At 37.3% G+C, this 21,728-nt stretch overlaps 1 protein-coding gene across 2 annotated transcripts in view; it reads right to left on the bottom strand.

Moving 5' to 3' along the window:
- The window catches only part of Ssrp (structure specific recognition protein), a 118,442-nt gene that overhangs the window by 57,865 nt on the left and 38,849 nt on the right, over nucleotides 1-21,728 (bottom strand). For both annotated transcript variants that reach the window (XM_067133971.1, XM_067133982.1), the window contains exon 7: nucleotides 14,176-14,304. In XM_067133971.1, the coding sequence (XP_066990072.1) occupies nucleotides 14,176-14,304 (129 nt within the window). The remainder of the gene's footprint in view (nucleotides 1-14,175; nucleotides 14,305-21,728) is intronic.

Raw genomic sequence — 21,728 nt, 5'->3', positions numbered from 1 at the left:
TTATGAACTGGCTCTAACGTTTTCAGTGTTGCGTCTGATGCCGAGCCAGATATTTTGCTTCCATAACCAATTACAGACAGCAATGTTGCTTCTGTACAATGAATACAATGAATTGTTTTCTACTGTTCAAATATGTAAAACAAAAGTTTTAAATTTTTTTTGGCCCTACATTCAATATGATATTCAAGTTCTGACTTGTTCTTAATCAGTCTACTCTACTGCAATCATCTTTTGCAAGCCTTTTTCTGTCTCTTGTGATATGGAAAATATTTGTATGACAGATAAACCTAGAATAGTTGGAATACTCTTAAATCAGTTTTTGCAGTTCCAATGTTATGAAACTAGAAAATAATAAAATAAGAACCAATGTTATGAAACTAGAAAATAATAAAATAAGAACGAGAGTCACTAAAAGTTCTTAAGCCAAGCTAATAAACATGTAATTCCCCGGTTCATCCTAAGAACCCTTCTAGATTTTAGTGCAATATTTTGCAGTTTTCTGTCTCCACTGAGACTGCTTCGTTAATGTCCCAGAAGTGAAGTGCAATTTCATTTTCTTCTTCTTTTCTCATTTTTTGGCCCAATGGATTTACAGTATTATGCTAATCTTTTTCATTTTCTACTATTTTTTATGTTATCTCTATTTCTTTTACACCTCATTTCCTAATATCTTACTGGACATTATGAATTACCTATCCATGCTCCTCTCTGGGAGAGAGGAGTGCATATTAGAAGCCCAACTGGACTTCTTAAACATGGCCTTAGACTTCACCTTCTTTATTCACCTATGCAGCACAGTAGAGCCCAGGGACAAGGAGAAAAAAGATGAGTATAAAGAAAACAACAACGAAGAGGATGAAGAAAAGGAATTATGACCATGTTTCCTCCCTCCCTTCTCACGAGCCATGGTTGCCTTCCACATCAGGGGCTCAATCGGGCTGGAACCCAAGATGTTGATGAATCTGCTGGAGGAACAGCCACGCAAAGCCCATGGCATTAAAAGGGCTCCCTTCCTCCACAGCAGATGAAGACACAGGAGCAGTACAAAAGAACAGACACAATACCAGCTCCAGTCACCAACTGAGATGCAGGCTTGAGAGATAGATTCTTTTTCTCCTTGCCTTGTCATCAAGAAAATAAATGATGGACTACCTGGAATCTCGAGTGCATGATATTTGTCAAGTATTCAAGTGCCACCATCTTACTTGCTCTGGGAATACCATCATCATCAATAGTGGAGAACAAAGAAAATGCCGGAGAAATACTAGCCCTGGCAAAACATTCACCCAAAGGAAAAGGCATGAACAGGTCTCTCTGAAGCAGGAGTTTTATCCTTCGTTAAGTCCTTTCATGAGTCATAGAAGTGGTGCATAGGAGTACAAAGTAGGCAGCCCTATTATTTATCTTAATTTTATTAATAAATTTAATATATCTCAGAAGACTCCTGTTTTACCAGTAATTATTAGTAATGGAATCTTCAAGTACCATGGGATACAATGAATTACCATAAAATACATCTATTACTCAATTATACCAAATCAGGCTTCTAAGGCATTATGTGAGAATTTATATAATTTATAAAAATGTAAAATATAAATGGGCTATCATTAGCACCCATAGGGACACCTATTTTTTATCTTTAAATTCTACCATCAAATTTAATGGTTACTGTTATTAAAAAATTTTAGCATTTTAACAATTTCATTTTTATACTGTAGTGTAATTCTAAACAGGATGAGCATATAAGAAACGAGTAGTGGAGCAAGATAAAGATGATAATACTGGTCAACTAAGTAAGAAGATACTAAATGGAAAAGAAGTAACATATAGGATAAAAGACATTGCAAAGAAACTTGAGCACTGTCTTTTAGTGTAGTATAACAAAAAGTACTCTATAAGCACTATGAAAAGAATGAGAAAAATATATTTTAAAAGTAATCTGTATTTTTACAAGGTAATACAAACCAGAGCCTTTTATATAGGGAAATTCCTCAGGGGAAGCTGGGACAGCTGTTGAACTTGATAACAAGGTAATCAAGTGGTGGTTATAAAGGGTGAATGGGGAATGCTCCTCATTCACCTTATGTCACTAGTCACTACTGCCTTTGGCCAGTGCAGAGACGTAGCAGGGTGGTCGAGGAGGGAGTATTTTATGAAAGACTCGTTATTTTCATGATAAGATTAAGTTTCATACATACTTACCAAGTAATTACATAGCTATTGTTATAACTCATGCAGCAGCCTTTATTTAAAAAACTGCAGTAGCGCTTCAATACTTCAGTGTAGGTGACAAGTACTGCCCACCAATGGGAGTACTGGAAACGACTTAGCAGAAAACCTCATTCTGTTTGTGTCCTTATGTCCATGAGAGGCAAGGAGGGAGGGTTCTAATCCGTAATTACTTCGTAAGTATATATGAAACTTAATTTTATCATGAAAATAACAATTTCATATAAGTAACTTACTAAGTAATTATAATAACACAGCTGAATTCCACACTGATAGGATACATGGACATATTCTACTCCAAAACATTCAGTTATGACAATGACTTTTAATTAAGAAAGTTGCCAGCATTGAAGACAATGCTTCATTTCCTTATTTGATAAGAGAGTTACTGCAGGTAATTACTGCTTCTGGTTGGTGCTCATCTTAACCCGTAGTGGTGTGGTGGTATAGCCGTGGAGCACCTCTACTTAGGTGGGAGCTTTGCAGTGAAGGATACGTCTGATGGCTAGCAAAGCATCAATAAGCACCCTTGCGCTGGGCACAGTACCAAAATAAAAAAAACCAGAAAACGTTTTCACCTAAACTGAAACCACCACAACCCATCCACTGAGACTGGTGGGTATTCCAGGTACACTGTACCCCCTGGCTACCAAAAATTCGACACCATATTTTAAGGAAAAGAGATAGTAGGAGAAGAGACAGATTCCTATGCTTCCTCACCCAATACCATGCCAGCCAAGATACTTCAATTTTCAAACATCGTTTCAACTTCCTTCAAAAGTTACAAAAGGTGTGACGCGAAGATCGGTTCGCACTTCCAGTGGGTTCATTGCAGAATGGGAGTGACATATGTGCCTGAAAGCTAATTAGTCAAAGACTGTCCTGACGTCATGAGCTTTCACTGTAAAGGTAAGCAAAATACCCTTCTGAATCTGAGTGTGTGCCTCAGAAATACGTCATGGGCTTTCACTGTAAAGGTAAGCAAAATACCCTTCTGAATCTGAGAGTGTGCCTCAGAAATTAAGTCTCTGATGAATAAGGACAATGTGTTCTAAGTCAGAGGGTGAGACAGGTTCTTGACAGAGCACCAGAGGTTACTGGATGGTCCTCTGATCTTCTCAGTCCTGCTCAGGTAACACCTAAAAGCCCTAGCAGGACAAAGAACTCTCTTCGACAAAGAACTCTCTTCTTCCTCAGGGCCAAGGTATCCGTTAAGGTCTTAATGGAGAAAGGATGGGGCCAGGGATTGAAAGTGTCCTTTTTCTTGGCTACAAATCCATGGGTAAAGAAGCAAACTGCATCTCCTTGTGAAAAAATTTACTCCTTATCAATGTCTTGGAACTTGCTAATATGTAAGCAGTAGCCAAGGCCACGAGGAGGAGAATCTTCTGAGTAAGGTTTCTCTGAGAAGAGGAACGAAGGGATTGAAAAACAGGACTTGTCAGTTACTTCAATATCCAGGTTCCAGGAGACCGGATCTTCCTTCCTGCTTAGACATACCAAAAGACTTGACAAGGTCATTAAGATTTGGGATTGACACAAGATTCAGGACCCCAGTGTTTAAACACTGAGCTAAACGCAGCTCAAAACCCCTTAATGTTGGAAGACGAAGGATTCCTAGATCTAGGATAAAGAAGGAAATCCGTACTTGGGTCACAGGCATCTCAGAAGAGATGTTGAGTCTGAGACACTAACTTTGGAAAATCGCCCACTTAACATGGAAGACGCAGCTAGTAAGTTGACGCCCGCATCTTGCACAAACAGACAGTAGTAGAAGTCCTCTGAGTTGACGTCCTCAACTTCTTCTATGACTCCCCGTCGAAGGAGAGAGGAGACTGCCTCCAAAAGGGCCGAATGTTTTCCCCAGCCTCTTGCGTAGGCCATCAAAATGAAGAGAGAAGGGACCAAAGGAGGGCTCTCCATGAACACAATGGAGAACCCCTCCCTCAGAACCTTGACAATCTACTGTTCTGTCCCTCTGATACTCCACTTCTCCCAAGACTCGAGAAGACTGGGTCCCACTTGTGCACAGGACTTGAGCTCACCTTGATAGTTCTTGTTGCAAGTGGGACCAATCTTGCTGCATGGCGTCTGCTGCCCATGCTAGGGCTCCCAGGGCCTGAGAACAAAAAAGAGGAAGGCAATGATTCCTTGAGGTGGCATACAGGTCCAATGTTGGCCTGCCCCATAGTACTGCAGATCCCAATAGACCAGGGGATCCAAGGTCCACTCGGTGGGAAGGACCTCCCATTCAATGGCTCAGCTTGTCTGTCAGAATTTAGTTTACCCTGAAAAAATCAAATGACTAGACACTCGATTTGATCTGTCCACAGTAGAAGGTCTCTCGCTGTCTGGCAGAGAGAAAAAGAGTGAGAGCCGCCTCGCTTTGTATGTAAATTAGGGCTGTGGTATTGTCTGAATGGACTGCCACTGTCTTGTTGTGAACTAGGGTCAAGAAGCACTGAAGCCCTAAGTGAATAGCTTTCAGCTCTCAGACGTCGATGTAAAGGTCCTGTTCTTCCGGAGACCACGTCCCAGAAACTTTCCAGTCGAGAAGCGGACATTGGAGAGGGTCCTAGACTGGTCTTGGGATTACTTCCACGAAAGGGATGTTGCTGGAGAGGAGAGCCTTAGAAACAAATGCAGACTAATCCTTGGCGGGGTTTGGAAGGATGTGCCGGAAGGTCCTAAGTCGACTTTTATTGAAGGACTGACTTCTGGGTTTGAGTAACTCCTTTAGTGGAATGGCAGCACCAAAAATCTCTTTCCTTCAAAACCCCCAAAGAGAAAAGAGCTGAAAGTTCAAGAGAGCCATCCCTGATGGTTAGTCTGCATGAGAAAGGACTCCTAGCCAGTCCGAGGTGGTCTCCACAAACTATTGCAATCTTCAATCTTCTTGGCTAGCGCTCTCACCATCCAGTCTAAGAAACTTCAAAATTCTAACAACTCAGGTCTTGACAAGGAGGTCAAGTTCTGCCAACAAAAAACATAATTTTTGTCGACGAAAACGCAGAGTAGTGGTGTAAGTAAGAAACCTCTTATGGAATAGCGCACAGGAGGAAAAACAAAGGAGGCCTTACCTCATTCGCTCTTAGCAGAAAACCAAACTTCAATCTCCTTCAGTGCCTCCTAGAAGACGAGGAAAGCACCATGTGGGGAGCCTAGGTCTGTCATCTGGGTGGCTCCTCATAAGGAAGGTCGAGGTAGATGAGACCAGGGGTAGCAGGAGCCAAAAAAGGGTAGGAAAGCTTGCCCAAAAACTGAAGGAGAGCTGCAGAGGCTAGGAAACCCGCAATCAGAAACAGGCGCTTGGCGCTCTGAGCAGGAGAATGATACTGAAGGGTTGGCGCTGGGTCCTTAGGAGCTGGTGCCAGACACTTGGGAACTGATGCCGGGCACTCAGAAGCAGGCGTAACTGGCGCCGAGCGCTTGGGAGCTGACACCAGGCGCTCAGAAACTGGCAGTGGACACTCGTGAAGAGATGGGCATCTGAACGAAGACCACAGGCGCCTGCGAGGGATCGTTGGGCACTTGGAGCCAGATACTGGCGCCCAAAAGAAGTATGCTCAGGGGAGAAATAATCTGGACTGTCCCATGTGCTGCAGGAACATTGAGGACTGTGCCTGGCCCCTCAAACCGCTAACTGGGCAGCGGGGAAGAGCGGCCAGCATCGCCTGCGTGCCTCTTCAATGGACGAGGTGAATCTAAAGTGCTTGGGGTGCTTCCAAGTCAGTGCTGGAGTCTTGAGAGTTAAATGACAACTGACGCACATCCATAGAGATGCCTTTTCAATGGTTGTCTGTCGAAGCTTGGGGTCGATCAACAGGCTTGACTGAAGGGGGGTGACTACCTGTGGGCAAACCCCACCGACCTCCCTTGGACCTCAGGTATGACTCCTCCCACGTTTAGGGGAGTATGACAGAGACCTTCATCTAGGAGAATCGGCGGCATAAGCAGCCACCTCCTCCACTTGCACAACACTTTCTCCTGTCAAGACACCTTTCCAGCTGTTGTCTGCTGATACCTGGGAACATGCAACAGGTTCGACTGAGGGGGCAACTACCCGTGGGCAAACTCCACCGACCTCCCTTGGACCTCTGGTATGACTCCTCCCAGGTTTGGGGGTCTGACAGGGACCTTTGCCAAGGAGAATCAGCGGGGCAAGTAGCCACCACCTCCACTTCACTATATCACCACTAGGTCAATTTCTTGTTAACCTAGACTTGAGACTGGCAATGACAAGGGTTAGAAGCAAAGGAGCCAGGTGCAGGAGTAGGTGGATTAAAAATAAGAGGGCTAGAAGCAGGAGAAAAAAGGGAGGACAGGGGGAAGAAGGAATAGCAGAGTGATCTTCTAACCTAGGCTAGGGTAGACTCCTAGGCTAAAGGAAGCCCGTTTCTAGTTTCTAGAGACCGCTTTCCTTTCTATCCCTCTCTAACTTGTCTAGTTAAGATCAAGTACCTACTCTTGCTAACCATAACATTTAGCACAAGTTTTCTCCCTACTATACTTCTGCCCCCTAGATTTACTGCAAATTGTATGAGAATCATATGAAGATTGATTAAACTGGTTTCCAACTTTTGCTACAATAGGAAAAAAGGTGAACTTGAATCAGACATACAGTTAAAAAGTCGTATCCGCGGGGGATGCATACCACAATCCCCGGCGAATAGCTAAAATCCGCGAATACTTAGATCCCTTCTAAAAACACTTAGATCTGACTACTTTGATAGTTCAAACATGCAAAAAAACTAAAAATACTTATACAGGTACTATCCTACTTACGATGGGGTTAGGTTCCAAAAAACCCATCGTTTGTTTGAAAAAAAGTATCTCGAATATAGCCTAGCCTACACTAGGGTACTCAGTACCATGTGTACATATATGGTAGCCTAGCCTACACTATAAAGTATACTCTATACATACACTGTATAGTAATTATTAATATCAGCTAATTGCGGTAGCCTAGCCTACAGTATACTGTACTCTATATTCACACAATATTGTATTATACAAACATCAACATAACGAATATGCACCTTTCCCACGGATCTTTTAAAATGTTATGCTTTAATTCACTGTATCCAGTAATATTGTATATATATTCTTATATTGCTTTTGTATTAAAAATTGCGATCATAGCGGTCAATGTTTTGGTTTGGAAATCGATTACAAGGTAAGTTTATTTTGCTGTATTTAACTCAGTTCAGGGTGCTTTTCTTGCTTCTAGTTACCGTAAATGAATCTCTAGATACTTTGTTTATATGAGGCAAGGTTATTTTTCATTATACAAAGTGTTTTTAAGTCAAAATATAACACATACGTCTCATTGTGAAATTAATTTAGCTATTTTTTTTGTTAACAGGTGACGGCCGTTTGAGGGCATGTTTGTTTTGTGTAAAAAAATCAAGATTCCACTCGCTATTTTCACTTCATTTCATCATAATACGAGCTTTACATATTTATCGTTTATTGGCATAAAAATAGCAGTAATATGTGTTCTTTCATGCCCAGTAGTTTTGATTAAAATACTTTCTCTCCAATTTTAATTACAGTCGAGTTTCATCCATGTTGCTGATGCATGATAATTTATAATCTTTAACAGCTTGAAAATTGTTTTCTCAGCTTCAGCTTTAACTTGCAGCTTAACCCTTTAACGCCGAAGCCCTATTTACAAAAACGTCTTCCGTATGCCGGCGGCGTTCGGTGAGTTAGCGCCGAAGCGGAAAAAAAATTTTTAAAAAAATTACAGTACACTTAGTTTTTAAGATTAAGAGTTCATTTTTGGCTCATTTTTTTTGTCATTGCCTGAAGTTTAGTATGCAACCATCAGAAATTAAAAAAAATATCATTATCATATATAAATATTGGAATATGACAGCGAAAAAAAAAAAACTCAGTATATAATGTATACAAATCGCTGTAAGCAAACCGGTTAAAGCTAATGACTTAATTTTTTTTAGTTGTATTGTACACTAAATTGCAATGATTTTGGTATATAACAAATTTTAAAACAATCAAAGCAACACAGAGAAAATATTATCACAAAATGATGCATGAATTCGTAACGTGCGGACGTAAGAATTTTTTTTTTTCAAAAATTCACCATAAATCAAAATATTGTGCTAGAGACTTCCCGTTTGTTGAAAAATGAAGCTAATTGATTGAATATTACTAGACTGTAAGTGTTTTAGCTTACAATTGCAGTTTTCAACCATTTCGGTCGAGTTAAAGTTGACTGAAAGTCGAATTTTTTCTATTTATCGTGATTTATATGAAAATATTTCAAAACTGATAAAAGCTACAACCACGAGTTATTTTCTGTTGTATTGTAAATGAAATTGCACACATTTTCATATATAAAACTTTATGTAACGACTAATATAAAACGGTGCAAATATTACGACAACGAGACGAAAGAATTTCTGAGATGTTCGGCTGAGTTACCGCGCAGACGTAAGGAAATTTTTTTTTTTTAAATTCACCATAAATCGAAATATTGTGCTAGAGACTTTCAATTTATTGCAAAATGAAGGTAAACGATTGAATATTACTAGAATGTAAGAGTTTTAGCTTACAATTGCGTTTTTTTACCATTTCGGTCGAGTTAAAGTTGACTGTAGGTTGAAATTTTGCAGTTATCGTGATTTATGTGAAAATATTTCAAAACTGATAAAAGCTACAACCAAGAGCTAATTTCTGTTGTATTCTACATGAAATTGCACACATTTTCATATATAAAAGTTTATGTAACGACTAATGTAAAACGACGAAAACATTACGACAACATGACGAAAGAATTTCTGAGATGTTCGGCCGAGTTACCGCGCGCAGACGTAAGGAAAATTTTTTTTTTTTTTTCAGAAATTCACCATAAATCGAAATATTGTGCTAGACACTTCCAGTTTGTTGCAAAATGAAGGTACATGATTGAATATTACTAGAATGTAAGAGTTTTAGCTTATAATTGCGTTTTTTTACCATTTCGGTCGAGTTAAAGTTGACCAAAGCTTGAAATTTTGGCAGTTATCGTGATTTATATGAAAATATTTCAAAACTGATAAAAGCTACAACCATGAGTTATTTTCTACTGTATTCTACATGAAATTGCGCACATTTCCATATATAAAACTTTATGTAACGACTAATATAAAACAGTGCAAACATTACGACAACGTGACGAAAGAATTTCTGGAGCGTGGACGTAAGGAAAAAGTTTTTTTAAAAATTCACCATAAATCGAAATATTGTGCTAAAGACTTCCAATTGGTTGCAAAATGAAAGTAAATGATTGAATATTATACTAGAATGTAAGAGTTTTAGCTTACAACTGCATTTTTTTACCATTTCGGTCGAGTCAAAGTTGACCGAAGGTTGAAATTTTGGCAGTTATCGTGATTTATATGAAAATATTTCAAAACTGATAAAAGCTACAACCATGAGTTATTTTCTGTTGTATTGTACATGAAATTGCGCACATTTTCATATATAAAACTTTATGTAATGGCTAATATAGAACAGTGCAAAAATTACGACAAAATGACGAAAGAATTTCTGAAATTTTCGGCCGAGTTACCGCACGGGCGTAAGAAAAAAGTTTTTTTCAAAAATTCACCATAAATCGAAATATTGTGCTACAGACTTCCAATTTGTTGCAAAATGAAGGTACATGATTGAATATTACTAGAATGTAAGAGTTTTAGCTTACAATTGCGTTTTTCGACCATTTCGGTCGAGTCAAAGTTGACCTAAGGTTGAAATTGTAGTCGACGTTTGCTACGTCCACTCGGCATTCAACAGACAATTTTAGTCAACGTTTGCCACGTCCAACAGGCGTCTAAGGGTTAAATTTACCAGTATATTTCCTTGCCGATCTTTTATCCATACCGAATAAGGGTATAATGTAAAAATATATCAGTCCTATTCTACTAAATGTCATTTGTACTATAACTACAGTAATTGTTTACTACTGTACGATGGTTGAAATACAAGCCAAATGGCTGTTGTTATCCAATTCAGTTATAAGCACAACAAAGTTTCTCTTTCGACTGTTAAAGGCTGTAAGCATTTACGCAAGAGTATAACGTTGCTAACAATACTTTTATCGTTCTCTTTTACTTTTTTAACTAGAAGATGGGATAAAGAGATTGAGGAAAAGAAGTTGGTCTATTGTAATTTGGTCTCTCTCGCTGCCTGACTGTACGCTATTACCTGCGCCTGCGCGAAATTTAAAAATATTTTATAAATATTGTTGTATCGGTATTAATTGCTTACCCCACCGCAAAACCGGATTATCGTAACTCGAGCATTATCGGCAGGGGTTGCGTTCTGAGGGTGTGATGATAGCCGGAAATTGCCACTAACCGAAAATCGGGTGATTTTTGCACTTTTTTTGGCGAATTTCAGGGCTTATCAGCACCTCCATTAGGTATGTATCAGTGCCAATACCCAATTATCAGCGCCGTTAAGCGGATATCTGTGATTTTTGGCGCCAAAAATTGCCAATTGCCAATTTCCGTCGCTAGACAAGCCCCGTAAAACCAGATTGCTGTTAACCTGGGACTGCCTGTATATGTTCCATAGCGAAATTCGCAAATTGTGAGACCACAAATACAAGGGGTTTACTGTAATCATAACCACAGAACTAGAAAAAATGATCCTGAAAGCTATTAAAGCTTGAAGATTACTCAAATAAGCGATAATACTTCATTGAAATCCAGCCATACAACCAAAAATCAGTAAACAAAAGCTACAGCAAACCACCGATGTTACTCAAGAGCCGGCAGAAACAAAATGAGGTTTTCTGCTACGGCGTTTCCAGTACTCCTGTTGGTGGGCGGAGCTTGTCACCTACACTAATCTATCGAAGCGCTACCGTGAATTTTTAAATAAAAGCTGCCATGAGAGTTAGAACTATAGCTATGTACAGGCAGTCCCTGGTTAACGGCAAGGGTTCCATTCCCGGCCGAGTGCCGCTAACTGAAAATCGGCGATAATACCACAAATAACCCGCTTAACAGAGCCATTAACCTTATATATGTGCCATTAACCAGAGATGGGCGCTGCTAACCAAAGATCAGCACTGAAAATCCAGTTAGCGGTGTTGCTAGACAAGCGCTGTAAAAGTGGATTGCCGTTAACTGACACTGCCGGTATGCGGGAACTGCCAGCAATTACTTGGTAAGTTACTTATATGAAAAACACAATTACTTACAAAATTTGTTATTTGTTACTATGGAAATATAAAAACAAAATTACCTTTCATATAAGAGACTTACTCCTGGGGGAGGGGGTCATCTCTGACAACTGACTGGAGTTGAATCCTACCCGGAATTTGTCATGCACCCAGTCTTGTTATGTGCATGGGATGAGATGACTCCTGTAACTTCCAACTCAGTCTGGTATATGGGACAGTTCTTCATTGGAAGAGTTGGTTCTGTTCTCAGTCAACACTGCTGGCCGTGAATTTGAATCTCCGACCGGCCAATGAAGAATTAGAGGAATCTATTTCTGGTGATAGAAGTTCATTTCTCACTATAATGTGGTTCAGATTCCACAATATGCTGTAGGTCCCGTTACTAGGTAACCAACTGGTTCTTAGATGTAAAATAAATCTAATCCTTCGGGACAGCCGTAGGAGAGCTGTTAATCAGCTCAGTGGTCTGGTTAAACTAAGGTATACTTAACTTTGGTATATGGGACAACAGACCAGTAGGGCCATGCATGAATAAGACTACTTCAGAGAAGGCACTCAAGTAAGGAAAACATTTGAGAGCCATAAAACACACCATAGGGAGTTAGCAAAGTCAGAGGGCAGATAATTCTGACTAATACCATATAATGAGTCGAGAATTAGCTCTACCAATTGCTCCCTCCCCCTTGTTAAAAGGGAGAGTAGGGGGAGATGAATCTAAGGAACTATGACACGACTAGGTGTTTGAAGCACAGTTACCTGTATCTGGCTTAACCCACCTGATATTTTGGGCTTAGATGCTGCTAAAGTAAGGAGAAAGGGATGAAGGTTCCATCCTAACACCCTCCACTTCCCTGGAAAAAGCTCTTAAACATAAAAAACTCAAAACAAAAATCAAAAGTTCAATTTAGCAGTTAGGAGTGCATCAAGTTGTCCTCATGTGGCGACAGCCGAAGAACAAGAGACTAAGGATGGAAGGTGAGGGGTATTCCCCCAATCAACCCCCTACAACCACCAGTAAATGACCTTATTACAAGCTCAATGACCATTCCAGCTTGTGTTGAGGAATACTGTATAAAAGAAGGTCTGTATTTTGTAGGAACAAATAAGAGTAAAATACAGAAAATTTTATTTAGGGGGGCAAAGGATTATGCAAGAATCTTTCAGCAAGAAATATCTTCAAAAAACACCAAAGAAATCATTTTGAGCGTAATTACTTCAAGAAACTGTATATTCACCAGCTCACTCTTCATTCAACCACAAAGCCAGTAATCTGCATGATTTGGCAATAACCCAAATACAGTCAAGTCCCAGTCACACTGGGCTTACAACCAGTTTCTGACTACAGGTTGCAAAAAGGCTGTGGGAGGTTTCCCATGATTGTACAAAAGCTTGCTGAAAGGTACAGATCTCCATAAGACTGATTTGGTAATAAGGTGATTTCTGGCAGTTGGTGAGTGGTCAGCCTTCATTGGGCAACTGGTCTGCTACCAGTTGGTGGACAGATGACAATCATCTACTGATTCAACACCAGTGGCCAACTTTATAGTAAATGATGGCCGTGTGGTTGAAACAGGTCGACAGTGATTGCTGACCTGTTGCACCGGTCACTGACTCCACTGACATGAATTATATACCCCTGCAGCTTTCTCCTCAGCATTCAGAAGCATACTATTTTTGCATAAACTATATGTATGTGAAATGTCAGATTTCATTTTTACTTTTTATGATTTTATCATAAACGGCACTTTAAGTCCTTAATAATATCAACTCCACATTATGGAGACACTGTTCTCTCACCTGACTCTGTACCTTAATCCCAGGCCCTCACCATCCAATCCTTGCTAAAACTCATCCACCCCTCACTGATTCTCACCAATTTCTACTATCTTTAACAGGGGAGACCACTGACAACATCAAAGGCCATCAACAACTGGTTAGGTGGTGATGGGCAGCTAGTCAAAAGAAGTGATGGTTGCCAACCTAATGCAATTAGTGGGTGCCTAGTATATGACTGGTGGGCACTTCGTATTTGACTGAACGGGTATTAGTACTTGACTGGTGGGTGACTATATATGACTGGTGGGCATTGGTATTTGACTGAAGAGGTATTAGTACTTGACTGGTGGGTGACTAGTATATGACTGGTAGGAACCTGGTTGTCTGATGTCTCCACCTGGTGACAGACCAACAGTGGACTTGTGGGAGACTCTACCCATCAGTCACCCATTGGTTGACCACCAGTTGTACAACTGGTCACCCACCTCAAAAAGATATTCAATGGTCACTAGTTTTGGAGGTTGCAGGTAATTGGGTGCTGGTTGTAAGCTTAATATTTCCAAGTAGTATAATAGTCTCAAAATGCCCAACAGAATGAATATCTAGCTGAATTTCACTCATTATAAACTGCAGATGGTCACCAAGTTTGGGGACAGAGCTGGATGATGAAGCCTAACTACACTTCTTCATAAAGCTCTTCACTTGATATAGCTCCTCGCAATTTTAAATAAAAAATAAAGCACAATGAGAATTTCAACAAGGATGGTGTACATGCTCCCTAACCATAATTGCTACAAAGGAAAGATTGTACTCTATTTTTACCATATCCATAACTGGAGAAACACACGTAAATCTTTAAATGTGATAGAACACATCAAGATAAAGCTGTTTTCCTTTGAATAAAAAAAAAAAGCACAAGTTTAATCTGATAATGCAGTCAACACCAATTTCTACAAAAAATAAAAAATACTTACCCCATGAAGTTTCCTGGTGTAACAATTTTACGGTTGCACATCCCTTTGAATATCTTGCTGATGATCTCAAACTGGGGTCCACTGATCTCCTTCTCCAATCGACCTTCATATTTCTCTTGTAATTCCTCTCTGATGGAAAAAAAATATTAATACTTAATTTAAGATTTATTTTTTAAGTACTTACCTCTCCACTATATAGCTTTTACTTCTGCACCAGCAGGAGTTCAACAGGTCAAAAGAAAAAATTAGAACACTCAATTTTCTACGAATATCCTTCTTCTATCCATCTACTTCCCCCACCCCCACCAAGGGGACTAATAGCTACAAACACCCGTAGCCTTCAGTCTACTTCTGTCCGCTTTGAATGTGGGAGGTAGGGAGAGCAATTTATATACAGTAATGGAGAGGTAAGCATTTAAAAAATAAATCTTAAATTAAGTAGGAACAGGATAGCCAGAAGACGTGGTAAAATTGCAGACATTATTATTTCTTAAAAATTAACAGAGGCACAGCCGAGCTTTCGGGAATACACAACTTTTCCCATCATCAAGGTCACTTATCTATAGAATGACATAAAAAACAAAAAGAAACAGTAAGAAAACTATACTGATTGATTAAATCTAAAAGTATTAAAACAGTTATAATTGACAAAACTTTCAAATACATAATAATATAAAGTAAAAAAGGAACATAAAAACTAAATTAACTGCAGAAGAGCAATGAATAAGTAATAAGAAATCGTCTAAATAAAATATAAAAAGAGAGAGAGAGAGATAAAGAGAGAGAGAGAGAGAGAGAGAGAGAGAGAGAGAGAGAGAGAGACAATAAAATAATAAAAATGATAATGTAGTACAAAAATACTGGAGAACCTATATTGTTCATGTCGTAGTTAATGACAACTGGGCGAGTTAGAAGACAGCGAATGGAAGAGGGTGAAATGGTGTGGAGAAAAAGCAACAAGAAAAAAGCAAACTATGCAACAAACAATGGAACAGAGGTGGTTTGGCTATTGAGTGTTGGTGACTGTTGTTTAATATGGAGGGACACTAAAAAGGGAAGCAAATGGCTGTTTTTTGTTTGTCCGAGTATTTGAAAATCACTGTATTGTATGTGACTGAAGAGGTATTAGTACTTGACTGGTGGGTGACTAGTATATGACTGGTAGGAACCTGGTTGTCTGATGTCAACAGTGGACTATTTTCTTTTTTGCTTAAAGCTAAGCCTGTTCTGTGGCTGACACCCCTATTGCTTACAATTAAACTTGTAAACAATGCAGGTACGCATCAACTCCAGGACGGTGTCTCACGCGGAACAGTCTTACGATTGTAAGAGGGTTATTAAAAGTAAATCTGAAGTCAACATACGGATACAGATGGCTCAAGTGACAATAACTTTTGTTTGATTGGGACAGAATCGTTAGTGAAGGGTAGAGAAACATACATTATCTTTTTGGGAACGGTGCAGACTACAGATTTTGGCTTAATATTGTCTAAAAATTCTTTAACGATTTTATTGAACATGTTCAAGGGATAGCAATTATTCTTAAAATACATATCTAAAAACTGAACTTCCAGGTGAAAGTTATTCCAGTCGGAGCAGAGGGAAAAGGCTCAATGAATCAGAGTTCTACACGAATTAGCCTTGAAAACAAGGGGGCAATGGCTAAAAAAGTTTAACTCAAGGCCAGTAAACGTTTTCTTTCTAAAAATGCCAGTCATAAAATTTCCCTCAGAACGGGAGACTAAAATATCTAAAAAGGAAATGCAACCATTACATTCTTTTTCCATAGTAAAAGTAATATTGGGATGAAACGAGTTGATAAAATCTAAAAACAAACTGGGCATGACATTCTTCAGTAAAAAGTAAGAAAGTATCATCTACAGTCGATCCGGCGGAAGAAATAGGGCTCAAAAATGGCAGAATAATAAAAATTTGGAGGTTTTTTTTATGAAAACTCAATAAAAATGCAGCTTACATCATTTTCAATACACCCAAAGCATTAAAAGTAAGGTTTTCGTAGGATTTTAGATGATTTTTCGATTTACAACGCGGCATAAAAATGGAACCCCCATCGTAAACCAGGGACTGCCTTACCCTTACTCATATGGATAAAAGATCATCAAGAAATATACTGATAAATTTAAGCTGCAAGTTGTAGCTGAAGCTGAGAAAACAATGTTCAAGCTGCTAATGACTATACTGTAAATTATCGTGCATCGGCAACACGGATGAAACTTGATCGTAATTAAAATGGGAGCGAAAGTATTTTAATCAAAACTATTAGGCATGAAAGAACGCATTACTGTTATTTTTACGCAGATAAACAATAAATACGTAAAGCTCGTATTATGCTGAAATCACATGAAAATAGCGAACAGAATCTTGAATTTTTTTACACAAAAATAATTGATAAATTAATTTCACAATGAGACGTATTTTAGCTATATTTTGACTCAAAAACACTTCTTATAACGAAAGACACCCTTGCCCCATATAAATAAAGTATCTAGAGATACATTTACGCTAACCTAGAGATACATTTACACTAACCAGAAGCAAGAAAAGCGCTCTGGACTGAATTAAATATGGTGTAATAAACACCGCATAAACTATTTCTAAGCCAAAACACTGATTGCTATGACCGCAATTTATAACACAAAAGCAATATAAGAATATATACAAAATTACTGGATACAGTGAATTAAGGCATAACATTTTAAAAGATCCATGGAAAAGATGTATATTCGTTATGTTGACGTTTGTATAATAAGATATGTGAATATAGAGTACAGTATAATGTACAGTAGGCTACGCTACCGTATATGTATACAGTATACCATAGTGTAAGCTAAGCTAATTCTTGTTTGTTATTCAATTTCTCTTTGCATTGAATTATCACAAGTCACTTTGCATGGGCTTCCATAATTAGCTGATAATAATTACTATACTGTGTATGTATAGAGTATACTTTATAGTGTAGGCTAGGCTACCATATATGTATACATGGTACCAAATACCCTAATGTAGGCTAGGCTATGTTCAGGATACATTTTGGTATTTCTTACATTATTTCCAACAAAGATGGTTTTTTTTTGGAACCTAACCCCATCGTAAGTAGGATAATATAGCTGTATAATCATTTTTAGTCTGTTTGAACTATCAAAATAGGCAGTTCTAGAAGGGTTCTAAGTATTTGCGGGTTTTAGTTATTCGCAGGTGTGTGTGTGTGTTATGAATCCCCTGTGAACACGGGGTTTACTGTATACTGTACATACATATATACAGTCGTTCCTCACCATATCGCAGTTCACTCATCGCAGTCTCTCTGCATCATGGATTTTTTCATTTAATATATCAAAATTTGTATCGCAGATTTTTTTTTATATCACGGGATTTTCCAGTATATTTCATTTTTATTTTTAAGGTAAATTTTTTACTTTCATGACTAAATACATTTTTTTTGATAAAAAAATTATAAACTAATTTTCAAATATTAATATTAATGTAAACAGCAAAACATATATAAAATGCTAAACTGAAATACCACAAAATCACAAAACAGCTTATCAATGTGCATAAACACCCCAGTTCAACTCTCTCTCTCTCTCTTTCTCTCTCAGTATACAATCTTTTAACGAAAAAAACAGCAAAATTTCAATAAAACTTTATTTCACTTACAAAATAAACTATACTGCTCTATTATTATATTATACTACATATGTATAAAAAACCAATCCCAATATCCGTATCTGTTCTAACTGTTGGTACATGTTACATATTTTTTCTTTCTCTGATTTACTTGACCGTGCTTCAGTACAAGTTTAGCAGCTGACTCTACGATTATCACACATATAACAGTACACAAGAGAATATTTTATCACTTGAAGTTTCATCTCTGATCACCTTAAAAATATTTAAAATTTGAATTTCATACATAAGCAAATCAAGGCTACTGTATACTCTCTCATCACCAGCTTGTCAAATCAAGACTTAGTCTCGTTCCAAGCTAATGTGCTGAGACTTCGTTTATACGTAGTAAACACCAGTTCTCTCTCTCTCTCTCTCTATCTCTTAATGAAATATGAATTTCTGTATCATAAACTTTTATGTACAAAATTAAAAATAATTCCATTATTAAATTTGTTTCTTTCGGCAATTAAAAAATTATTTTCCTAATTCTTTCAGTAGTAGTGAGCAGCTTCAGTCAGCTGATTCTCAGACAGTAAACATTACAAATGTGGTACGATTGCTTTTTTTTATGCACATTATGATGATAACAGATCAAAATAGTAATACAGTACTGTATACTAAATGGATTCTAAGTCAAATAACATATTAATGTGTTTACATTAATATTAATTAATATATGAAAATTAGTAAATCATTGTAACATGTACTACACACAAGAGAATTTTTATTACTGTTGATGCTCTGTTCCATGAACCATTACATAGGTTCAAGAGTATAAAAAAATTTCACTCTCTTTAAGTAAGAACAACTGTTCTCTCTCTCTCTCTCTAGAGTTCATAGTTAGTGCAACCTATGTATTACTGTTTCTCTGTATGTCTTTAACCCTTCAACGCCGAAGCCCTATTTACAAAAACGTCTTCCGTATGCCGGCGGCATTCGGTGAGTTAGTGCCGAAGCGGAAAAAAAGTTTTTTTCAAAAAATCACAGCACGCTTAGTTTTTAAGATTAAGAGTTCATTTTGGCTCATTTTTTTTTCATTGCCTGAAGTTCAGTATGCAACCCTCAGAAATTAAAAAATATCATTATCATATATAAATATTGGAATATATGACAGTGAAAAAAAAAAAAAACTCGTATATAATTGTATACAAATCGCTGTAAGCAAAGCGGTTAAAGCTAATGAGTTAATTTTTTTAGTTGTATTGTACACTAAATTGCAATGATTTTGGTATATAACAAATTTTAAAACAATCAAAGCAACACAGAGAAAATATTATCACAAAATGATGCATGAATTAAGTAACGTGCGGACGTAAAAAATGTTTTTAAAAAATTCACCATAAATCGAAACATTGTGCTAGAGACTTCCCGTTTGTTGAAAAATGAAGCTAATTGATTGAATATTACTAGACTAAGTGTTTTAGCTTACAATTGCAGTTTTCGACCATTTCGGTCGAGTTAAAGTTGACAGAAAGTCGAATTTTTTCTATTTATCGTGATTTATATGGAAATATTTCAAAACTGATAAAAGCTACAACCACAAGTTATTTTCTGTTGTATTGTACATGAAATTGCGCACATTTTCATATATAAAACTTTATGTAACGACTAATTTAAAGCGGTGCAAATATTACGACAACGAGGCGAAAGAATTTCTGAGATGTTGGCGAGTTACGCGCGAGCGTAAGGAAAATGTTTTTTTAAATTCACCATAAATCGAAATATTGTGCTAGAGACTTCCAATTTATTGCAAAATGAAGGTAAACGATTGAATATTACTAGAATGTAAGAGTTTTAGCTTACAATTGCGTTTTTTACCATTTGGTCGAGTTAAAGTTGACTGTAGGTTGAAATTTTGGCAGTTATCGTGATTTATGTGAAAATATTTCAAAACTGATAAAAGCTACAACCAAGAGCTAATTTCTGTTGTATTCTACATGAAATTGCACACATTTTCATATATAAAAGTTTATGTAACGACTAATGTAAAACGATGAAAACATTACGACAACATGACGAAAGAATTTCTGAGATGTTCGGCCAAGTTACGTAGCGCAGAGCGTAAGGAAAAATTTTTTTTTTTCAGAAATTCACCATAAATCGAAATATTGTGCTAGACACTTCCAGTTTGTTGCAAAATGAAGGTACATGATTGAATATTACTAGAATGTAAGAGTTTTAGCTTATAATTGCGTTTTTACCATTCCGGTCGAGTTAAAGTTGACTGAAGCTTGAAATTTTGGCAGTTATCGTGATTTATATGAAAATATTTCAAAACTGATAAAAGCTACAACCATGGGTTATTTTCTGTTGTATTCTACATGAAATTGCACACATTTCCATATATAAAACTTTATGTAACGACTAATATAAAACAGTGCAAACATTACGACAACGTGTGAAAGAATTTCTGGCGCGGACGTAAGGAAAAAGTTTTTTCAAAAATTCACCATAAATCAAAATATTGTGCTAGAGACTTCCAATTGGTTGCAAAATGAAGGTAAATGATTGAATATTACTAGATCGTAAGAGTTTTAGCTTAAAATTGCGTTTTTACCATTTCGGTCGAGTCAAAGTTGACCGAAGGTTGAAATTTTTGCAGTTATCGTGGTTTATATGAAAATATTTCCAAACTGATAAAAGCTACAACCATGGGTTGTATTTTGCTGTATTGTACATGAAATTGCACACATTTTCATATATAAAACTTTATGTAACGGCTAATATAGCACAGTGCAAAAATTACGACAAAATGACGAAAGAATTTATGAAATTTTCGGCTGAGTTACCGCCCGTGCGTAAGAAAAAAGTTTTTTCAAAAATTCACCATAAATCAAAATATTGTGCTAGAGACTTCCAATTTGTTGCAAAATGAAGGTACATGATTGAATATTACTAGAATGTATGAGTTTTAGCTTACAATTGCGTTTTTCGACCATTTCGGTCGAGTCAGTTGACCGAAGGTTGAAATTTTTTGTAGTCAACGTACGGTACGTCCACTCGGCACCCAACAGACAATTTTAGTCGACGTATGATACGTCCAATAGGCGTTTAAGGGTTAACTGTACAGTAGATAATTTTAAATTGATCTAGTTTTACCTGTACCACTTACAAACTGTAAATGCGCCGTTCTAAAACACAGAGACATAGAGCATTTCGGAACAAAGAAAGAGAAAGAGACAGAATAAAGAAGTTTTTAAAAACGAGGTTGAGAAGACTTCTAAAAATAGATCGGTGGAATGGGGGGAAGAGACAAATATTATACTAAGCTTCACACTCTCCTATATTCTTACGTTAACCATTTATTTCTTTTTTTAAGGGTAATGTATTAGGCTGACTTAAATGAAATTACAGTAACTTTAATTTCATTTAAAAGTTAAATAATGCATTTCCATCTTTTGATATCCAAAGTAAGAATAACCTCTCTCTCTCTCTCTCTCATGTTATTCTCTCTGTCTCCGTAATAATTCATAAATAACTTGATATTTCAAATAAGGACAATCTCTCTCTCTCTCTCATGTTATTCTCTCAATCTCCGTAATAACTGATAAATAATTTCACTCTCTTAAGTAAGGATAACCCTTATCTCTCTCTCTCTCGTTCATAGTTAGTACTCACACATTTTTACAACTTATACACTATCTGTATGTCTTTACCTGTACATTAGATAGTTTAAATTGATCTAATTTTACCTGAACCGTCTACAAAGTGTAAATGCGCCAGTGTGGCAAATACGTTCTAAAACATAGAGACATAATAAAGAAGAGTTGTATTAGTCCAAATAAAAAGCACTGTTTGTTCATGAAAAAGCATTTCAGAACAAAGAGAAAGAGACGTAGAATAAAGTTATTAAAAAGAGGTTG

Source organism: Macrobrachium rosenbergii, chromosome 3 (genome assembly GCF_040412425.1).
Source record: "Macrobrachium rosenbergii isolate ZJJX-2024 chromosome 3, ASM4041242v1, whole genome shotgun sequence".
Taxonomy (NCBI): Eukaryota; Metazoa; Arthropoda; class Malacostraca; order Decapoda; family Palaemonidae; genus Macrobrachium; species Macrobrachium rosenbergii.
The sequence above is the reverse complement of the archived record's forward strand: the minus strand, read 5'-3'. Positions and strand labels throughout refer to the sequence as shown.